This window comes from Amphiprion ocellaris, chromosome 10 (assembly GCF_022539595.1).
Source record: "Amphiprion ocellaris isolate individual 3 ecotype Okinawa chromosome 10, ASM2253959v1, whole genome shotgun sequence".
Lineage (NCBI taxonomy): Eukaryota > Metazoa > Chordata > Actinopteri > Pomacentridae > Amphiprion > Amphiprion ocellaris.
In genome coordinates, this window is record NC_072775.1 from 35,251,395 (window position 1) to 35,274,904 (window position 23,510).

Here is a 23,510-nt window from a genome sequence, read left to right on the forward strand (position 1 = left end):
AGTTTGACAAACCATTGATGAAATAAAGCAGAACACATTTGACCATTTAAAATCAGAGAAGCCACACTTGAAATGTCCTAAAATATTCATCAGAAAAGCTTAAAGTTTCTCCAAACCAGCCAAAAAGAACGATGTTTCTACCAAACCAGTAAAATGTGAATCCTGACGGGAACTTCTTCCACCCTGCAGGCCTCCTCCCAGTCCGTCCGGAGTGGTTTCCATCTCGGCCGGACACACCCAGCACCAGTCCGTCCCCATCTACGAGATGAAGTTTCCAGACCTGTGTGTCTATTGAGAAACGCCACATAAACACACCAACATCGCACACGAAACCGCAAAAATTAAAAACGCTGAGAAAGAACAACACAATCACAACCCGTATTCCACTTTGACCTCTTTCCCCGGCACAAGGAATGAAAATGCTATAAAACCGGAGCATCTTCAAGCCTCAAAAGTAGAAATATTCCATCTAAAAACCCAAAAAATGCAGTTTATGAAAGTTTTTCTGCTATACGCTGATTCATTTATCAGACTTTTCTGACTTGCTGCATTTTCTTTCCCTGAAACTCAGCTTTTGAAGAAAAAAAAACAAAAAAAAAACAATGTAAACCGCCCGAGATTTTAGCGCATTGAATCGGATGTTGCTTCACGCCGTGTACATATCAAACAACGCTCTCTAGATTAAGGCTAAGACCTTCTAACAGATGTCTGTTCTCTTGTCAAGTCACAAATTAGTAGAAAACTGTGTGCTGCAAAAACTACCAAAAACACAAGCAGCAGTAGTAGATTAGTTTTAGTTTCACTGCTGATCGCTGTTAAACTTTCGCTGTTAAATAAGCTTCAGCTACCAGCTGAGAGTTAGGAGACGAAGCGAAAGCAACACGAGAGACTCTAAAGCTGTAGTAGAAACGTGGCTCATGCTTGGTGATGGTTGATTTGCTGCTGGTTTCTAGAAACAGTCAGATTTTAATGATGGAAACAGCCAAACAGATGAGACATCTTACTGCTGAAGGGCGTTGAAGTGGTGCAGATTTCTTGTTTTCATCTGGTGTTGAAGGATCTTTTCCACTGCAGGAGCTTGTAAGACGTTTAATGTTGACCCAAATGTTTGCAGGTTGCAAGAACCGACTCAGTAGAACCTCCTTCAGGCTGGTTTTAGGGGATATAGAAGTACCCACTCTAGATGCTTCTTAGAAACCATGAACTTGGGTAGTAAATAACCATTGTCTTCTAGCTAACATCACAACTAACCATGTATACCAACGTATCAAACCTCCATTGTTCTACTTCCTACGTGGAACTGGATTTATCCAATGGGCTTTTCACCACTTTGAGTCAACTTTGTGGTCATAGATCTAAGATCTGTTTCAGTAGAACCTCTTTCAGGCTGGTTTTAATGGATATAAAGGTACGTACTCTAGATTTTTCTCAGAAACCCTGAACTTGAGTAGTAAAGCACCATATTTCTGCCTTCTCGACATCCTCGTCTATTAACTGTCGTCTTCTATCACAACCAACCATATACAGTATACCAACATATCGCACCTCCATCGTTCTACTTCCTACATAGAACTTGATATATCCGTTGTTTTTTTGCAACTTTGTGGTTGTAGATCTCAGAACATACCCAGCAGAACATCTTTAAGACTGGTTTTAGGGGATATAAAGGTACCTACTGTAGATTCTTCATAGAAACCCTTAGAAAACTAAACTTGGAGCGTAATTCTGGTTCTGGTTCTTGACGTCCTCGTCCATCAGCCGTTTACTGCAATCTAACATCACAAGCTAAAAGTCACCATATATCCGAAGTTTGTTGTCATAGCGCTCAGATCAGACACCGAAATGGAGACAGAACGACTGAAAATGAGTCCTGCAGTGGAAAACCAACTACTGTCAAGTGTGATGGGGCATTTATTGGATGTAAGCATCAAGGAAAAGAGGGAACAGGTCATGAACTCCTAGACGTTCATTTCTGTTCACCAGATTTCAAAATCAGGTCCTTCTGGAGGTGATGAGGTCGTAATAACTGTGAAATGGGAATTTCAGACCATTTTTGAAGCACAGAAGTGCAACAAAAGTTGTGTTCCCGTGACGTATTTTGAAGCTATACTTTAAAAAACCTTTGAGAAGAAGTTTCTATGCTGGCTTGAGACGGTTTTTGACTTTTTCAATAATATTAAACGTGTTCAGTAGCTAACATGAGTGAATAATTACAAGTTTAGATTAAAAACTTTTCCTCCATTTTTCTCTCGTCAGTGAACAAAGTTTTGTTTGTTCTTTTTCTTCCTCTTCCAGTTTTATTTTTAGCTGTCGAAAAACAAATTGGTTTTGTTTGCAGCTTCTTCTACTCTTTATGTCAACTAACGTGTCCTCTAGCGCCACCTTCTGACCACACAAACACAGCTAAAGTTGAGAACAAGCCGAATTCACAACTTTTTACATTTTTATGCAAAGTTTGCTTCGTTATTGTTTCACAATTGAATGGAAACACGACTTTAATTAGCCTGAATGAGTAACAAACAGGAAACAATGCAGGAGTTTAAGAGTGTCGAACAAACATCACGTCTTCCACGAAGCTGAAAGCAAAGTTGCTGGAAAAACTGAGGTTTTTAATGAATTATTAACTTCCACAAACATTTTTTGGTGGTTTGTGATGAAAACAGCACAGTTCGGATAAAATGTCCTTCAAGTCTCCAAAACAGGATTAGCATAAAACGCTGAATGATTCTGTAAAGTGCAGCATTTCATCTCTTCAGTGCATCCGAGGTGAAGCTTGATTAATAGAGAATTTAATGCACTTATTCCCTCAAACCTGCACTCAGACTTAAATTGATCAAACCTGCGTGTTCTCATCTTGTTATCTGAAGCCTTGAGCTGCAAATTTAAGCAAAAAGAACAAACACCTGCGTAGTTATTGGGAGGTAAAAACAGCAACTAAATAAAATGAAGTCAGTTGAAGAACCTACAGATGTTTCAGCTGGTGTCAGTTCAAAGTCTCAGAGTTTGTTCAAAGTTTACTTATTTGGTATTTGGGACCCAAAATTAATTTCTGTAAGATTTTTTCTCCAAATTTAAAAAAAAAAAATTCTGATGTTTTCAGAACTGTGAGTTCTCAAAAACATCTTAACTAGAAAGACATTTTAAAGTTTGAGTATATTCAAAAATGAAACTTCCACAGCCAAGAAATTAGGTGAAAACACCAACAGACTCATTTCCAGCAGATCTAAATGATTGAATGGATCCAGCAGAGGACAAATTTGAATTATTGGTCCTTGAAAACGGAAAAAAAAGGTCAACATTTTCAACCAAGGGTGGTCTAGTGTCTCCATAAATCTCCATAGATATTTTGACCTGAAATCTGTCTCAAATGACTCAAAATCATCCAAACTAACCTAAAAGAGTCTAGAATGAGTCAATATTTGTCCAACATAAGATAAAGATTGTCCAAAATGACTCAAAAAATTGATCTAAATGTTTTAAAACGTGTCCAAATCTGTCCAAAAGTAGATAGATTGTCTAAAACAACTGGAAACATTTTAATAATATCCTGACACTTATCAAGATGACTATAAACTTTCCACAAAATGATACATGTTTATTCATGATAACTTGAAATCTGTCCAAAATTAATCGAACAGGGTTTAAAAATGAGACTATGTTCAATCCAGGCTGGTTTTTAGATGTTTAGACTAAATATTGGCGTGGACTCATTTTGTTCTTCGTTTCACACAGAGGAAACAGAGGAACTAATTTATCTCCCATCACAATAAATCTCATCTAACAACAAATAGGTAAACTCTGAACCCATTTGATTTAATTTATACAGCAGTAAATAGTTTTATCTGGGTGTGATGAGTCGTATCAGACACTTTTTCATCTGAACAAAAATGCCGTTAAGTTTCCGATCATTGCTGCTGTACATGTAAAATCGACTCTGTTAGTTTGTCAGCTGGTAAAACGTCCTTTCCATGACTTTATTCTGTTTTCCGTCTCAACCAGCAGCTTTACCTCCTCACAGCTCTGTTGGCAGTTTCTAAAAAAACAAAACACGCTTCATTGCCAAAGACAGATGTGGCCTCCCTCCTGTTTCCTGATCTGAGAACGTCTTAATCTAAAAAGGCTGAATGTTGCTGGAGCCGTATGGACGTCTCCAAAAGACGAGAGCTTCAAAGTTAACCTCCCCGCTGAATGCATTAATATTAATATCCGTCTTCAGCCTCTCAGAGCTTTTGGAGGATTTAATCATCTGTGCGTTTTCTGCGGCTACCACGAGGTCACGTTTAGTTTCCAAAAAGAGGCGTTCTTGGAAGGAGATGCTTCGTATCTGGTGCAGCTGCAGCTGTGATCTGTAATAGCAGATGGTTATCAGCGCTTTCCTCTGATCTGAGTTCAGTGTGGAGAGAAAATCCCTCCAGCTGGAGGAAGATACCTGCTGCTACTGTTTGGTCTGAGCAGCTGCTTGATGCCAGGATGAAGGTCGGTGTTGGTTTGTCTGAGAGGACCAGGAACTCTTTGGTTTGTCTGAGAAGACGAGGAACTCTTTGGTTTGTCTGAGAGGACCAGGAACTCTTTGGTTTGTCTGAGAAGACGAGGAACTCTTTGGTTTGTCTGAGAGGACCAGGAACTTTTTGGTTTGTCTGAGAGGACCAGGAACTATTTGGTTTGTCTGAGAGGATGAAGAACTGTTTGGTTTGTCTGAGAGGATGAAGAACTGTTTGGTTTGTCTGAGAGGATGAAGAACTGTTTGGTTTGTCTGAGAGGACAAGAAACTGTTTGGTTTGTCTGAGAGGACGAGGAACTGTTTGGTTTGTCTGAGAAGACGAAGAACTGTTTGGTTTGTCTGAGAGGACGAGGAACTGTTTGGTTTGTCTGAGAGGACCAGGAACTCTTTGGTTTGTCTGAGAGGACGAAGAACTGTTTGGTTTGTCTGAGAGGACCAGGAACTCTTTGGTTTGTCTGAGAGGACGAAGAACTGTTTGGTTTGTCTGAGAGGACCAGGAACTCTTTTGTTTGTCTGAGAGGACAAAGAACTGTTTGGTTTGTCTGAGAGGACCAGGAACTGTTTGGTTTGTCTGAGAGGACGAAGAACTGTTTGGTTTATCTGAGAGGACCAGGAACTGTTTGTCTGGATCCTGTTTGGTTCTGATGCATCTTTGGTCATCAGTGTGAAATCCAAGATGTGTCAATGCATGAAAATGGGACATTAGCAAGAAACCTAAAGCTTGACCACTAGCTGGTCATCTCAATTGCCACCAAAAACTGTCGTATCTTTGTAAAATGTGAACCCACAGACTCGGTCCACACATGTATAGATTCACGAGGACTTAATCTCTAATATTTATAGCAGATTTTAAGTGGTGGTAAGCTATTTGACTAACTAGCTATTTAACTGGTAGCCCATAAGCTAGTGCATTTAGCAGTGCACTTCTTTCTTAGTGGATATTTGTTAGCAAAATTAGCAAGTCAGTGTGAAACCCAAGATGTGCTCAATGCATGAAATAGGAGACATTAGCTAGAAACCTAAAACTTAACTGATTCACAAAAATCAGTCGAGACACGTGTTAATTCATGATGCCGTTAAAACAAACTGCTTCCAGATTCCATTTAGATTCACCAGCATCAGCTTTTCTGTCATCTGAAGCAATACTGCAAAACTGGGTGCCATAATTTCCATGAAAAATCATCGTATCTTTGTAAAAATTTGAATGCACAGACTCGGTCCACAAATTTATAGATTCAGGAGGACTTGATCTCTAATATTTATTAGAAGTTCACATCCATAAACCCGGTTAGTCAGAGAAAACAGCAAATTTTAAGTGGTTGTAAGCTATTTGACTAACTAGCTATTTAGCTGGTAGCCCGTAAGCTAGTACATTTAGCAGTGCACTTCTCTCTTAGTGGATATTTGTTAGCAAAATTAGAAAGATGTGTCCAATGGATGAAATAGTGGACATTAGCTAGAAACCTAAACCTTAACCGCTAAACAACACGGGATGATTTCGTTGCTAACCGGTGTGGATTTTACGTTAGCAGGAAAGCTAATTGTTGTTCAAGAGCATTTGTTCATTTTTTAAAGGTAGAATTTAGCTAAGTAGCTATTTAACTGGTAGCCTGTAAGCTAGTATTGTTAGCGGTGCACTTCTCTCTGTGTGTATATTTGTTAACAAAATTAGCAAGTCAGTGTGAAACCCAAGATGTGTCCAATGCATGAAATAGTGGCCATTAGCTAGAAACTAAAGTTGCTAAACAACACTGGATGATTTCGATGCTAACCAGTGCAGACTTCACAGTAGCAGGAAAGCTAACATGCATTTTTCTTCAAAATTGAAGAGCATTTGTATTTCAAAAGGTGCAATTCAGCTAACTAGCTAAGTAGCTATTTAGCCTGCAAACTAATGCTGTTAGCAGTGCACCTGTCCCCACTTTGATTGTTGTTGGCTAATTTAGCGAGTCAGTGTACAACAAGAAGTAGCACAGTGTTGGTTCGTCTGAGAGGAAGTGGAACTGTTTGTTTGGTTTGGATGCACCTTTGGTCAAGAGAGAAATTGGAGAAGTGAATGTAAGAGAGGTTTTCAGGGATGTTTTCTACGTAATTGTGGATGTTTCAGGGGGTTTTGTTAAAAATTGTTGGGTGCCAGTTGTGTTTCTGAAAGGTTGAAAGTGTACATTTGAAAATCTGTGTTTGAAATCACCAGCATGAGCCTGAAAATGATTCAAACTTTGTCCAATATGACTCCAAAATAACAGTATAATGAAAAAATGTTTGAAAAATGATGAAAAATCTGAACTTTATTAGTTAATTCGCATTATTTAGCAACAGTTCGATCTGCGTCTAGATTCGCGTTAAAGCAGGGATCATCAGCGTACAGCTTTAACGACGGCATCGATTCATTAAACTCTGGAAGAACCACGATAATGTGCAAATCAAGGGTCATGTGATCAGTGGGGGTAGCAGAGCTAGCATCAGTGCTAACTAGCTTTTTCACTGACTCTGGCTACCTACTTTGGTTGAGTGTTTGTTAAAAAAAGATGCATTTTAGCAGCTTTTCTCAAGTTTTTGATTGCATTACATGATTATCTGCAAATGGAATTTAATGACAATGTAGAAAACCTCCATTTTTCAAGACTCTTTAAAGGGTTTCAGGTGGAGTTTTGCTTCTACAGTGGCAAACATTAACATCTTTATGAGCTTTTGAAGCTTGTGGAATAATCGTAGGTTGCAGAGGAAGCCATGCACAAATGTTCCAGATCTTAACAATGCTATTAAGCAAGCAGCTGATTGGTTGAAACAGACTCCCAACAACTGAACCCCAAGGAAGCTTGTGTGCATCTTCAGCCTAATGTTCATCGAGCGAGCAAAGACTACAGAAGAAAAAGACTTAAAGATTTGCCTCATAGGGTTTTTCTGAAGCTTTAGATCATGTCATGTGGTTTTCTTCTGCAAATTTGGGTAAACTAATGATATAACTGCAAATTTTCAATGAAATGAATCATCCAGGCCTCCTCTGGGCTCTTGAAGAACTGAAGGTGGAGTTTTTCTGGTCCATTGATGCACATTAATACCACGTATACATTTTAAGGGTTGTTGGGTAATGATAGACTGAAGAAGAACTAACGTGAAAACCTCCAAAATCTCAACAACACATTGTGTAAACATGCAAATGAAGTAAGTTAATTGGTTGAAAGAGACTCCAAAAGGTGCACGAGTTGCTCCTGTTGAAGCTCATTATGATATAGTTTGTAAAAGTTCATCTCAATCTGACAGCGTTCGTTTATTAGCTATAAAAATGCGATAAAGTTGTTTGATACGTGACCTTTGCTTTGCACATCGTCCCACGTTGCTTTCTCATGTTTGCTGCAAACTTTACATCGAAATCCAACCAGAGGAAGGGTTGAAAATGTGTTTCTGTCCAGATGATAAATCCTGACAGAGATGCAAATGGAGTCTTGTTTGGTGAAGAGTTGAATTTTAAAACAAAACTAATGAGCAGAATGAATGAAAGTAAAATGTTTATGCATTACATCTTAGCTTTAAACTTCGTATCGTAGAATCATAGCTCGTAAAAAACATGCATTATATGAACTAACTGCATGATTTATTAACTGTCGCCCCTTAGGGGGAAAATATGCTGAAACTTAATCCATCTAAACGCCCTCATCCACCGGAAAGCTGACTTTTCTTCGAACATGTGAAAAACCCGAGCCAGCACAGCGTGAACAGATTTCAGTTCGGAGAAAAGTCGGATGTAAACGGTGGACGAGTCGTTGGTTTAGATGTGGCTGGAATACGATGAATGTGTCATTACAGCAGTATATCATATCTATTTTTGTACATTTTATGCATCACATGTCGTCAAATCTTTGCCTGGTGGAGATTTCAGAGCCTGGGAGACTTTAAGGAGACGAATGCTGAATTCTATGTATTCATTTAGTTTTTTGTTGTGTACCTTCGTGGTTCAGGGTTTCAACGGGACGGTGCAGGAGAATCAGTGATATCATTTCAAATGTGGTGAAAGATGAGTATCTATAGTCAGATGTCAGTTATTTTTAGATAAGACTAAATCAGTGCAATCTGCTAACTTTCTAGATTTCTATGGGTTTTTTTTTTTCCCGGCTCAGGCGGAGCAAAGTTTTAGATTTGAAAGATGTTTTTTTTTTTGGTCAAAGATTCAGTTCCAGATTCACAAAAATCAGTCAGGAAACGTGTAAACTCACGACGGCGTTAAAACAAACTGCTTCCAGATTCCATTTAGATTCACCAGCATCAGCTTTTCTGTGATCTGAAGCAATACTGCAAAACTGGGCGCCGCAATTTCCACCAAAAATCATCGTATCTTTGTAAAATCTGATAGCACAGACCCAGTCCACATATTTATAGATTCAGGAGGACTTGATCTCTAATATTTATTGGAAGTTGACATCCATAATCCTGATTACAAGTCATAGAAAAAAGCAAATATTTAGCAGCTGTAAGCTATTTGGCTAACTAGCTATTTAACTGGTTGTCCATTAGCTAGTACCGTTAGCGGTGCGCTTCTCTCTTGGTGGATATTTGTTAGCAAAATTAGCAAGTCAGTGTGAAACCCAAGATATGTCCAATGCATGAAATAGGAGACATTAGCTAGAAACCTAAAACTTAACTGATTCACAAAAATCAGTCGAGACGCGTGTTAATTCATGATGCCGTTAAAACAAACTGCTTCCAGATTTCATTTAGATTCACCAGCATCAGCTTTTCTGTCATCTGAAGCAATACTGCAAAACTGGATGACGCAATTTCTGCCAAAAATTATCGTATCTTTGTAAAATCTGAACGCACAGACTCAGTCCACATATTTATAGATTCAGGAGAACTTAATCTCTAATAATTATTGGAAGTTAACCAAGTAATCCAATTAAAAATCATAGAAAAAAGTGAATTTTAAGCAGCTGTAAGCGATTTGGCTTTTTAACTATTTAGCTGGTAGCCCATAAGCTAGTACAGTTAGCGGCGCACTTGTCTCCTGATGGATATTTGATAGCAAAATTAGCAAGTCAGTGTGAAACCCAAGATGTGTCAAAACGTGAAAAGGGGACATTAGCTAGAAACCTAAAACTTAACCGCTAAACACCACTGGATGATTTCAATGCGAACAGGTGCAGACTTTAAATTAGCAGGAAAGCTAATTGTTGTCCAAACTTGAAGAGCATTTGTTTGTTTTTTAAAAGGTGGAATTCAGCTAACTAGCTAAGTAGCTATTTAACTGGTAGTCTGTAAGCGAGTACCATTAGCGGTGCACTTCTCTCCTGATAGATATTTATCAGCAAAATTAGCAAGTAACTGCTAGTGGGAAATCTAAAACTTAACTGCTAACTGGTTGCCGCAATTTCCACCAAAAATTGTCATATCTTTGTCAAATCTGAACACACAGACTTGAGCCACATATTTATAGATTCAGAAGGATTTGATCTGTAATATTCATTGGAAATTAACATCCATAAACCCAGTTAAAAATCAGAGAAAAAAGTTGATTTTAATCGGTTGTAAGCTATTTGGCTAACAGAGCTGGTAGCCCGTAAGCTAGTACCGTTAGCAGTGCATGTTGTAGGTAAAGAAGATATCTACTACTTGAAAATTGAAAATCAATGCGTTATTGTTTGTCAGTATTACATTAATCCAGCAACTGCTAACGACTAATTCAGCTGCTTTTAATGCTTCCAATTTATAAAATACAGACTTAAGAACGTCCACTAATGTTAACCCACATGCAAATACGAGCAAAACAAATGATAAAAGAGATAAAATCCATAATTACCGTCTTGTTTTCATGTTGTAAGAACAACAGTTTGCCAGTATTAGAGCATTTTGGAACAACAATCTAACAACTCCACGTTGTGAATCTGGAGCTGAGTCCATCCTGAGCCGATAAAGATAAATAACGTTTAAATGAGTAAAAAAAAATGATCTGAGAACAGTTTAAATCTTAGCTGGATGCAGAAACCAATCAGTCTGTGAAAAGAGCCTCAGCTACTTTTGATAAACGAACGACGTATTTCCTAGATTTTAGCTCGACGAGTCGTTTGAACAGCAGCAGACGTATTAAAGTAAAATATGATGTAGTGTTTGCACTTTGATCACTGTGGTACTTTAGCAAAAACCAATCAGCACAGATCAGTGTTTGGTACAGAGGTGTTTTTATTCCCGATGTTCAGTTTGTGAAATGTCGTGTTCGAGAAATAAAAAACTGTAAGAAGTGTCTCTGCTGATGGGTGATGGAAGTCGAGTCTTAAAATGTTCGAACCAAGATGAGAAGATTCAGTGAATGAGCTGAGCTGCCTTACTTCAGGATGCTGGACGCAAAAAATGCTTTAAAAATATCAACCAGACGAACGTTCCTTCACCCGTCAGGACCGACTTTTTCAGTTTAAATCTGCAAAACTACAAGAGTAACAAAAAACTGAGCTTCTGATGCTGTTTTTTATGTTTGTGATGCAACAGTTTGTATTTTTGTGCCAGTTTTAGAGGTAAATACGTGTTTGGCCTTCACAGTGACAAACTGCTAAAGCTCAGCTTAAACTTTAAACCACTAGAGGGCGCAGAGGCTCCACTCCGGCTGCAGGTTCAGGAAGTTTTACCTTCATTGATGTTTTGTTTTCTTCCATGAAATATGATTCTGTTGTCAAAAAATGCACAGAGAGCTGATAACATCAACAGAGTTTAGGATCAGTAAACCAACGAACAGTCTCACACAGTCAGACCATTCTCTAGCGCTAAAGCAACGCTGTGTAGAATGATCTGACCACACCAAAAGTTGTCCAAAACAACTCAAAATTGTCCAAAATTATGCAAAATTATCAATTACTCAAAATTGTTCGAAATGACTCAAAAATTGTTCAAAACTATATCAAAATTGTCCAAAATAACTCAAAAATTGTCAAAAATTACTCAAAATTGTTCAAAATTACTCAAAAATAGTTCAAAATAATTCAAAAGTTCTTCAAAATGACTCCAAATTGCTCAAACTTACACAAAAATTGTCCAAAATACCTCAAAAATGAGTCAAAAATGGTTGAAAATTGTTCTAAATGACTCAAAAATTGTCCAAAATTACACAAAGATTGTCAAAAATAACTGAAAAGTTGTTCAAAATGACTGAAAAATTGATAAAAAAGACAAAAAAATGTCAAAAATTACTCAAATTTTGCGTCTAAATTGCATAAAAAGTGACGTTAAATGTGAAGGTTGAATCGTTTCCTGGACCAGCAGCAGCGGTGGAGCCTCAGCGTTTTATATCGAAGCCTCTGTTTAATAGAAAATTGTGCATCGAGATTATTGTTCAAGAGATAAAATAAAGTGTTTCTATCAAACACGTCGAGTTTCTGCTGTTTTTATTCCAAATTTAAAAAAGAACTGCCTGAAAATCAAAGACATCTGATTTCTGTAAATTACAAAATTTTCTAAGAAAACAGTGACTCCTAAAGCTGCCGATGAAAAGAAAGATTCTTTCTAGATGCCTTCTTCCTCCTCCTCCTCTTCTTCTTCCTCCTCCTCTTCCTCCTCCTCCTCTTCTTCCTCCTCTTCTTCTTCCTCCTCCTCTTCTTCTTCTTCTTCTTGTTTTTCTTCTTCTTCCCTCCCTCCTGGTTTTCCTTCACTCGGTTTCAGGTTGTGGGTTTGAATCCTGCTCGCTGTCGTCGACTCTTTACTGTCCTCACTTGATTCAGGAGGACGATGAAGAGGAGGATGAAGATGAAGAGGAGGATGAAGATGAAGAGGACGACTTGTTGATTCGCCGTCGTCCTTCAGGTTGGAGCTTTCATTACTGCAGACAGAAATAGTTTATGGATCTGAGCACAAAATGACTAAAATGCTCTTTGAAACTCACATTGTTCTCATTTATGTTATTTATGTTCATGTCTTAGACGTTTGATTATTTAATTCAGAGTTTCCTCCAAGGAGCCAAAAAAAGCAAAAATCTGTAGTTTTTAACTGTTTTCTTCATCGACTTCATCATCTGTAGGAAGATGTTTGTCCATGCTGGATGTATCTCCAACTTGCTCCTCTGTTCACTGTTTCTGAGCCATGCTGCATTTTACTCTCAGTCTGATGGTCCAAAATAACTAAAAAATTGTCATAAATGCCTCAAACTTGTCCAAAATTATCCCAAATAACTCAAAAATTGTCCAAAATAGCTCAAAAATGACTCAAAAACTGTCCAAAATGACTCAAAAATTGTCCAAAATTCTGCAAAATTGTCCTAAATAACTCAAAAGTTGGCCAAAATGACTCAAAAATGATGCAAAACAACTCAAAAATTGACCAAAATTATTGAAACATTGTCCAAAATTACCCGAAATAACTTAAAAATTACCCCAAATTTTCCAAAATAACTTGTCAAAATTGTCAAAATTACAAAAATATGAAACAAAATCCAAAATAACTAAGAAATTGTCCAAAATTATGCAAAATTCTCCAAAATGTCTTGAAGTCTCACGAAAATTACTGGAAACTTGCTTAAAATTACTAAAATTTGTTTAAAATGACAATTTTTGAATCTTTATGGACAATCGGGGTCATTCTGGAGAATTCTTAGTCTCCAGACTTTTCCTCTTTTGGTGATTAAACTGAGTTTGTGCATTTAAAAACCTTCCTTGTGATTCAGGTTTGAACGTCTTGTTTTAAGGTTTTCCAGCTGCAGTTCCTCACCTGTCCTGCAGGTGTGCTGGTGGAGGGGTGCTGGTATCTGCAGACGTGTCCTGTTGGCTGCTCCCTCCCCCCGGCGGTTCCTCGTTGGACTGGGCTGGAACCCTGGGGGGTTTGGGGGGTCTGCTGGCCCGGCGGCAGGGCGGTTCTGGTCCGCTGCAGCGCTGCGACGGCAGGCTGTGGTTGAAGTGAGCCGCCGACATGCATTCAGCCGTGGTTTTATCGCAAACACACTGCAGCTTATCGCACACGGTGACGCCCTGACCTGAAGAAACAGGAAGTGAAAGAGTTAAAGCAGGTTCAGACGAGGTTCACACTGGAAAAAATGCCCCTCTCAAAACAAAAAAAAACTTATTTCAAGGAACTTTTACCTTGAAATAAGTGAAAAAATCTGCCAACAGAACAACTGAAAAATGACTTGGTAAGATTTCTTAAAATAAGATATGATATTTAGAATATTGAGATCTCAAAATTAGCTGGGAAAACTTATTTTAAGCTGTATTTTACAAGGATTGTCAAGCTTAGGTGTCTTAAAATAAGCCAGATATGCTTTAAAAAAAAATAGCAGTTTTTCACTCAAAAATAGATTTTTGCTTTCATGTAACCTCCTAATTTGAGATGTATTAACCCTCCTGTTGTCCTCATTTACAGGCACCAAAAAATATTGTTTCCTTGTCTGAAAAAAATCCAAAAAATCAGAAAAAAAATTCCCCAAATTTCTGAAAATTTGCAAAACCTTCAGGAAGAAAATTCCAATAATTCCTTACAAGTTTTTTTTTAAATCCCCTAAATTTGGCGAGAAATTTCTTGTAAATATTTTCAAAAAATGAGTAAAAATCTTCAAAAAAATCCTAAAAATATCTAGTGATAGATAGATAGATAGATAGATAGATAGATAGATAGATAGATAGATAGATAGATAGATAGATAGATAGATAGATAAAACCTTTATTGATCCCACAGCAGGGAAATTAACAGTGTAACAGCAGCAGCAATTTGATTTTTTTGTGAATGTTCTTAAACATTTTCAACAATTCTTTTTTTTCCACCAAAAAATGTTCAAAGATTTCACAAAAATGTTGAAAATGTGGACATCAGAAGTTTCACTGTGAACATTTTTTTCTCCACATTTTTCAAACTTTAAAACGGGTTAATTTTGACCCACAGGACGACATGGTTAAACTTATTTTGAGTTTTCTTGTAAAATTCAACTCAAAACAAGATATGATAGAATTTCAAGATTGTTTGACTTAACAAGATATTTAAGATGCATTGTCTTAAAACAAGTCCCTCCATCTGCTGAAACGTCTCTTGTTAAGTGAATTTATCTTAATTCAAGTGGGATGAGACATTCTGACTAAAAATAAGACAAATAGACTTGGTAAGATTTGGAGTTTTTGCAGTGAGACCATTTGGAGACATAAAATACATTGGAAACTTGTTAAAGGAGCACTGAAGGGTTTGGAAGCAGAATGGTCTGACTCACTTTCTGTACTTTTGGAGAAAGATGGGTTCAAAGTTTAGTGTTTTCCAGAATGGTCTAACATTCCACTGTAACGCTGTATTTGGGTTGTGGGTTAGACCACTCTGACACTAGAATCTAGACCAGAAAATATTACAGAAACTAGATAAAATTCAGTTTGGATTGTTGGTGGGTTAGACCACTCTGCTTGTGACACCCTCAAATAATCCACCTGGACTGCAGCTCCATCAGGGATTAACATTATTTTTCCTGATGACTGTCTTGTGGGCATCACATGACGCATTCATGAACTGCTGGGAAAGTTAATATTCCCACAATTATTTTGTTTGTTTTTATAGTTTCGGGCTTGGAGTCATTTTGGGGATGTTTTACTAAAGATAATGTGGACAGGGTTTGGGATCAATAAACCAATGAATAGTCTCACACAGTCAGACCGTTCTGAAGTGCTAATGCAACGCTGTGTAGAACAGTCTGACCACACCTCAGTATTATTCTGCTATTAGAGGGGGAAAAACAAGCTGGACAGAGCTTTTGGAAAGATCCATTCGCTATAAAGTAGTGACAGATAAATAGTTTTGGTGGAACATTTGCATCCAGTTCCACCTTCATTCTTTTAGTCCATGAAATGTTTAAATATTGTTACAAAACCGGCAAATAAAGTTGCAACAATTAACCAATTAGTTGTCAACAATTATAATAAAGTGTTATTTTAGCAAGTTAAAGATAACATGTCCTTCAAACCTGAAGATCCTGAGACCAATAACACAATACCCAGTAAATAGTCCCAAAGAGACAGGCAAGGCTGTGCAGAAAGGTCTGATCACACCTTGTTATTATTCTACTGTTAGACGAGAAATAAAAAGCTCGGAGGTGTTTGACTTTCTTTAAATAAGTCCTAATCATCCATTTAGTGTTTCTGCTTCATCACTCCAGAAAACTAGACTAAAGGTGAGTAGCAGCTGCAGGTTAAACTGTTGACGTCCTCGTCTACACAAGACAGAAATCTGAGGGATTTTGTATAAATCTGTAGTTTAGTTGGTGTGTTTCAGCTCCTGTCGGGGGATTTTCTGGACTCACATCGAGGTTTTCTGTTCTCGCAGGTGATCTGAGCGTTGAGCTTCCTGTCCGACCGGCAGCCCATCGAGGTGATCTGCTTCAGACAGCAGTGATGGAAGAAACAACACCTGGTGGAGACACAGGTGTGTTATTATACCGGTGTGTTATATAGAGGGGTGTATTATACAGGTGTGTTAGTATTATAAACAGGTGAGCTGCTTCAGACAGCAGTGATGGAAGAAACAACACCTGGTGGAGACCAGCAGGAGAAACGGACAGCTGTGTTGTTATACAGGTGTGTTATTATACAGGTGTGTGTTATATACAGGTGTGTTATTATACAGGTGTGTTATATAGAGATGTGTTATTATACAGGTGTGTTATATAGAGGTGTGTTTTATACAGGCGTGTTGTTATACAGGTGTGTTATTATACAGGCGTGTTGTTATACAGGTGTGTTATTATACAGGCGTGTTGTTATACAGGTGTGTTATACAGGTGTGTTATATACAGGTGTGTTATACAGGTGTGTTATATACAGGTGTGTTATATACAGGTGTGTTATACAGGTGTGTTAGTATACAGGTGTGTTATTATACAGGTGTGTATTATATAGGTGTGTTGTTATACAGGTGTGTTATATAGAGGTGTGTATTATATAGGTGTGTTATATACAGGTGTGTTAGTATACAGGTGTGTTATATAGAGGTGTGTATTATATAGGTGTGTTATATACAGGTGTGTTAGTATACAGGTGTGTTATATACAGGTGTGTTAGTATACAGGTGTGTATTATATAGGTGTGTTGTTATACAGGTGTGTTATATAGAGGGGTGTATTATACAGGTGTGTTAGTATTATAAACAGGTGAGCTGCTTCAGACAGCAGTGATGGAAGAAACAACACCTGGTGGAGACCAGCAGGAGAAACGGACAGCTGTGTTGTTATACAGGTGTGTTATTATACAGGTGTGTGTTATATACAGGTGTGTTATTATACAGGTGTGTTATATAGAGATGTGTTATTATACAGGTGTGTTATATAGAGGTGTGTTTTATACAGGCGTGTTGTTATACAGGTGTGTTATTATACAGGCGTGTTGTTATACAGGTGTGTTATTATACAGGCGTGTTGTTATACAGGTGTGTTATACAGGTGTGTTATATACAGGTGTGTTATACAGGTGTGTTATATACAGGTGTGTTATATACAGGTGTGTTATACAGGTGTGTTAGTATACAGGTGTGTTATTATACAGGTGTGTATTATATAGGTGTGTTGTTATACAGGTGTGTTATATAGAGGTGTGTATTATATAGGTGTGTTATATACAGGTGTGTTAGTATACAGGTGTGTTATATAGAGGTGTGTATTATATAGGTGTGTTATATACAGGTGTGTTAGTATACAGGTGTCTTATATACAGGTGTGTTAGTATACAGGTGTGTATTATATAGGTGTGTTGTTATACAGGTGTGTTATATAGAGGTGTGTATTATATAGGTGTGTTATATACAGGTGTGTTAGTATACAGGTGTGTTATATACAGGTGTGTTAGTATACAGGTGTGTTATTATACAGGTGTGTAATATAGAGGTGTGTTATATACAGGTGTGTTATATACAGGTGTGTTATATACAGGTGTGTAATATAGAGGTGTGTATTATATAGGTGTGTTGTTATACAGGTGTGTTATATACAGGTGTGTTATATACAGGTGTGTATTATATAGGTGTGTTATATACAGGTGTGTTATATACAGGTGTGTTAGTATACAGGTGTGTTATATACAGGTGTGTAATATAGAGGTGTGTATTATATAGGTGTGTTGTTATACAGGTGTGTTATATACAGGTGTGTTATATACAGGTGTGTTATATACAGGTGTGTTAGTATACAGGTGTGTTATATACAGGTGTGTTAGTATACAGGTGTGTTATTATACAGGTGTGTAATATAGAGGTGTGTTATATACAGGTGTGTTATATACAGGTGTGTTATATACAGGTGTGTAATATAGAGGTGTGTATTATATAGGTGTGTTGTTATACAGGTGTGTTATATACAGGTGTGTTATATACAGGTGTGTATTATATAGGTGTGTTATATACAGGTGTGTTATATACAGGTGTGTATTATATAGGTGTGTTATATACAGGTGTGTAATATAGAGGTGTGTTATATACAGGTGTGTTATATACAGTTGTGTTTTGTACACAACCTGAGGGGCAGATGCTAATATATTACCATTAGCTGCTAAAGACCTGGTAAAGACCTGGTATAAACAACCCAAAGACTCGTCCTGAACATCTGAACCTTTAGTTCCTCAGAACCATCAGATCCTCTAAATCAGACTCCACCTGTCCAGCTGGTCCAGAGGCTGTCCTCCTCCTTCCTGTCCACAGTAGCATCCATACATCTCGTACTCGTGAGGACATCGACCCGTCAGACAGTGGAGCATCTCTCCCAGCGCCGGCATCTGACGGCGAGTTCGACCATCGCTGCCGTAGAGGCTGAAGGTGAAGCTGCATTCTGAGGAAACGTTTATTACAGACAGACGCAAGGAAACTACAGTCTGTCCTGGAAAACTGCTTCAACTGGACGTTTTAAAGGTAAAGACAAAATAATAACTCAAACACACTCACAATAACTTTAAATAATCAGGAATCTGTCTTTTTACAAATAATGCTTTCTGCTTTTACAACATTTGACTGTAATATTACTGTATAGAAATATAAAAATCCAATTATTTTACAGACATTTGTTGTTCCTGGAAAAAAAATCTAAATTACGGATTGAAAAATTGCAATTATTCTACCTGTATTTTACAGATTTTGGTAAATTACAGAGAACATCAAGTAAAATCGTACAAAAAGTATTAATTTACATCAAAATCTATTTTTAAAAGTAGTAATTTGAGTTTTTACCATTTGTGATGGTAAAATTAAGCAGTTTTATTGTATTAAATCAGCAAAAGGCATCATTTTACAGATATCTGATGTTACTTAAAAGAAAAATTATAGATTAGGGAGTGAAATGTTTTGTTAAATCACAGAAGAAAAAGTTTTATTTACTTGCTGAGTATAAAAAAACAGCTAAAAAAACCAATACGTGACTATAAAATTACAATAATTTTATGTCTATCAATCTGTTAAAAATCTCATTATTTAACAAATATTTGCTGTTACTTACACCGTTTTTACAGTTATTAAACATTCCAGTATTCTGTTGTTATTTAACATATTTTCTGGCGACTTTGTTGAGAGATTTTCACCATTTTGTTACAGGATTTGTAGATTTATTTCTTCATTTACTGCAGTGTAGAAAGCATAAAAAGGGTTTATTTCCTGGTTTACCTTTGCTGTCGGTCTGCAGCTGAATATCTGTTAATCCAACAGACTCCAGCAGCGACCAGGCGAAGAACGGAACCGTCCTCTTCTGAGCTGCATCCCAGTCTGAAAGCAGCAAAACAAGGAAAATAAAGTTTAGTTCTGCCTTTTAAATACAGAAGAGGAGACGTGTAGTTTTGGAGGCTTTGGAGCTGTTGCAGAATAACTTTAATGGAGCTGAGATCAGGAATGAAAAATAAGGAAGACTCATCTGATTTAGACCTACAACTATTACTTTTCACTATTAATTCATCTGCTAATCATCCCCCAGAGCCACAGAAACCCAGAAAGACTCTTTAAAATCAACAAACAGCCCAGAAGTTAAAGGTTGAATTCAGCGCTTTAGAAGAAAAACAACAATTAAAGCTGCAAGCAGCGTTGGTCGGGTCCTCACATCCTCGCTGGTTAGTGAATCCAAGCATGTCCACCAGGTGGCGCTATCACTGTGACTGTATTTTGGTCTATGGAATTCATCAGAGCTGGAGTCTGATCACACATTTAAACTTTGATGCAGATTGAAGCATGTCCAGGTCAGTTATACATCACTTCCTGTTTCATGGCGAATTGTCAAAATTCCACCAGCCGCCATCAGACTTTTGTTCAGCATTTTGATAACTTTTGATCACCCATACCTGGTGTACATCCTGGCCAAATATCAGTTCTGTTGGGGTTACCCTGTTTGATTTTATAGCTTTTGAAAATATGCAAAAAATGACCCAAAATCGTCCAAAATATGACACATAATTCAAAAATGCCGACTTCCTGTTGTGTTTTAGGTATGGGTGTCAGGTACAGTTTTGTGTGTCTTGTCGAATTACTTATGTGTATCAAATTTCATAGCTGTAGGTCACACGTACTGGTCATAGAGCCTGTTTGAAATCCAGGTGGCACTATGGAGCCATTTTGGCTCACACCGATGTAGAAAACTTTTTGGCATTTTTGCTTAAAGAGCAACTTAAATGATTAATCGTTTGTTAAGAGTTGTAGATTAAATATTGCTGCCAGTGACAGATTAATCAATCAGCTATGAATTAAATACGTTTTTAAGTAAGTTGGCAAACAATAATCAGACGTATGGAAAAAGTTTTAATGATTAAAGTCTTAGAATTTAAAAAGCAAGAGATTAACAGTCAGTACTTTTAATTTATCTTTGCCTTTTTTTAATCATGACCAAATAGTAGAAGCTCATTTCCACCCATAAATGAAGCTTTATAATGAAATAAAAGATTTTTATGATTAAAATTTGTCATTAAAAATCAAAATTCTGACTTAAAATTTAAAAAGTGACAGATTAAAAGTTGGCGTTTTATGTTTTTCTTGTAACTTTGTTTGCCTTTTTTAAATCATGACTAAATGGTAGAAGCTCATAAATTAAAAGGTTTTCATGATTTAAGATTCATATTTGATGTTAGAGGTCAAAGTTCCCACAAAAAAGTCCAACAAAGCCTGAGAATAAAAGTCAAAGTTGTGAGTTTGACTCATTTTTTTAAAATCCTGATTAACTTTTCTAGATTTAATCACTTTAATTCTTTCATTTAAACACCACTTTCTCTGGTTTTTCTTGGATATTTTGCAGAAAAGAACAAAAAAAATTTCAGTGTTTTAGTCACAATTATCTCTGTTTTGTTTCTTGTTTATGTTGGTGATTTAATTTAGCTTTAAATTAAATTCACCCTGATTGGATTTTTGCTTCATTCATTCATTTGTATGAAGGTTCCGTTGAACCCGCAGAAGAACGAGGCTGAATAAAGACATGAAAGGCTCCAACTTCACCGTCTTCCTCCGGAGAGTCGCCCGTCTGGTTTTCATCTTCACACGGAGCTTCGTCTGCTTTTATTTCTCCATTTTGTTGTTTCATTTCAGATTCAGCTTCAGTTGTGGTGAAGTTCGGAGAGTTTCCAGCTGCTGTCATCGAGCTTCGTCTTCCTGTAGACGTTGTTTCTCCTGCAGATGTTGGAGCTTCCAGACCTGCAAGGACAGTCAGAAGTTCAAGGATCCATGAATTTCCACTTTTAAACCAGAAACTCAGCCCTAGTTAACACAACTGAGACTGAGACCAGAGTTAAAAGCAGTTAAAAGCTTTAATATTTCATCAGTTCAATAATATTAAAAAAAAAATACAACTTGAAACACCTGTTTCCTTCCATAAGCCCCACAGAGGACAAATTATAGAACAAAACCACGTTTAAAATGAACAAATGTTCCTGTCATTGTGACAGAAACTGGACTACTATTCAACAAGTAGCTGTAGATTCACAGTAATGTAATTATTTACCAATAATCATAGGTGCCACCACTGGAACAACAGTCCATCATCCAGGCAGTTCAGAGCTAACCTAATGCTAACAGTTTAGCCTCACATTGTAGCTCACTAATGCACTTGATTCACTTGATGGGTTGAAGTCAGGACTTTGGGGAGACCAGTCTAAAACCTTCATTCTGTCCTGATGGAACCATTTCTTTACTATTAACTGAATCGTTTCCAACCAAGTTTGAGTCATTTTTTTAACCATTTTTAAAGCAATTTGGACAGGTTTCAAGTAATTTCTAAGTCAATTTTGACAGGTTTTGCCGATTTTTTTAGTAATTTTGGACAATTTCTAGTCATTTTGAACTATATCTTTCTGTCATTTTGGACAATTATTTTGGGCACATTATAAACCATTTTGGACCATCCTTCCATTCATTATCTATACATCGCTTAATCCTCATTAGAGTCACCGGGGGGCTGAAGTTTATCCCAGCTGACTCGGGCAAAGGCAGGGGACACCCTGGACAGGTAACAGTCTATCACAGGTTCACCTGGACAGGTAACAGTCTATCACAGGACTACATATAGAGACAAACAATCACACTCACATTCACACTGACAGATAATTTAGAGTTACCAGTTAACCTCAGCATGTTTCTGAACTGTGGGAGGAAGCTGGAGAACCTGGAGAAAACCCATGCATGCACAAGGAGAACCTGGAAACTCCATGCAGAAAGATGCCAGTCAGGATGGGATGTGAACCAGGGATCTTCTCGCTGCAAGGCGAAAGTGCTAACCACTACTCCACTGTGCAGCTCCCATTTTGGACCAATTTCAAGTAATTTGAGCCACTTTTTAGTCATTTTGAACCACTTTTTGTGATTTTGGACAAAATTTGAGTCATTTTGGGCAACTATTAAACCATTCTGTATTACTTTTTAGTTATTTTGGATGGGTTTTTTTCCGTTTTCGATCATTTTTGAGTCGTTGATTCGTCACATCTGAGGATGTGACGAAACGTGTTCTGTCCAGGCATGAACTACAGTTGACTTTACTGGTAGAGACCATGTTTATGTTTATGATGACAGTCTTCAGTTTATAACAACTCCTTGAACTCTGGAATCTGGACAGGTTTTGAACCAATTTTTAGTCATTTTAGACAAATCTGTATAATTTTGGGCAAATTTTAAACCATTTTGGACCAATTTTAAGTAATTTTTAAGCAGTTTTTAGTCAAATCCGTGGATCCAGACTATAAGCTGCATCACTGCCAAAATCTAGTCACTTGGTCCTTGTGGCATTTCTGACCTTTCCTGAAAGTTTCATCCAAATCCGTTTGTCTGTTTTTGAGTAATGTTGCGAACAGACAGACAGACAGACAAACCAACGCTGATCACATAACTCAGCCGTTGCTTGGCGAAGTAATCAGTCTTTTAATGAGAACAATGAGCAGTAATGGCACCATGTTTCCCTGAACTCTAACTGGAACAACCAACGCTCCAACATGAATCAGGAGGAAAAAGTAAAGCAGATCTAAAAATGTGACCCTCGCAGGACTCTGTAGCGCTAAACAGAAGAAAACTGAGGAGCTTCCTCGAGGCTCATCTCCTCGCTTCACTGGAACCTGACAGATTAAAGTGATTCTGACACTTTTCTGCAAATATGCAAATGTTCAAGATGGTGCAAACCGTTAATGAATTCCTCTCCTCTGAGGTTTTAATTAAACTCTCAGCTTCCTCACCTCGGCTCGGAGCGGTTGGACCGGTTCCTGGCGGATCAGTTTGCAAGGACCTCGTTGTGGTTCTGATGGGAAACTCTGGACCTGAGAGACAGATCAGACTGAAGATGATCAGATATTACAAACTGGGGATTTGCCCTCAGGATGAATCACGTCGTAACATCTGTTGGTGAAGAATGGCTGCACTGATTAGATGAGCCTGAGTGAACTATCAATTTTCGGTCAACATACTATACTATGACGTTTTTGGTGACTTTTCAGACGACATACTATACTATGACGTTTTTGGTGACTTTTCAGACGACATACTATACTATGATGTTTTTATCAGCCCCGTACATTTCAGAGCAGCTGGTTGCGGATGCTAACAAGCACGCGTTTCTTTTAATGTTTGATGAGCCTCAACCAGAACA

General features: G+C 37.5%; 2 protein-coding genes across 4 annotated transcripts in view; one reads left to right on the plus strand and one right to left on the minus strand.

The window, feature by feature from the left end:
- efr3a (EFR3 homolog A (S. cerevisiae)) overlaps positions 1–11,849 on the plus strand; it is a 129,632-nt gene extending 117,783 nt beyond the window's left edge. For all 3 annotated transcript variants that reach the window (XM_055014683.1, XM_055014682.1, XM_055014684.1), the window contains one exon: positions 190–11,849. In XM_055014683.1, coding sequence (XP_054870658.1) covers positions 190–295 — 106 coding nt within the window. In that variant the 3' untranslated portion in view covers positions 296–11,849. The remainder of the gene's footprint in view (positions 1–189) is intronic.
- Positions 11,850–11,851: 2 nt separating this feature from the next.
- oc90 (otoconin 90) overlaps positions 11,852–23,510 on the minus strand; it is a 43,490-nt gene continuing 31,831 nt past the window's right edge. The window contains exons 16-22 of the mRNA XM_055014681.1: positions 23,101–23,181; positions 20,882–21,076; positions 19,076–19,174; positions 18,080–18,251; positions 15,741–15,847; positions 13,184–13,445; positions 11,852–12,299 (exon numbers count right to left, since the gene is read on the minus strand). Coding sequence (XP_054870656.1) covers positions 11,987–12,299; positions 13,184–13,445; positions 15,741–15,847; positions 18,080–18,251; positions 19,076–19,174; positions 20,882–21,076; positions 23,101–23,181 — 1,229 coding nt within the window. The 3' untranslated portion in view covers positions 11,852–11,986. The remainder of the gene's footprint in view (positions 12,300–13,183; positions 13,446–15,740; positions 15,848–18,079; positions 18,252–19,075; positions 19,175–20,881; positions 21,077–23,100; positions 23,182–23,510) is intronic.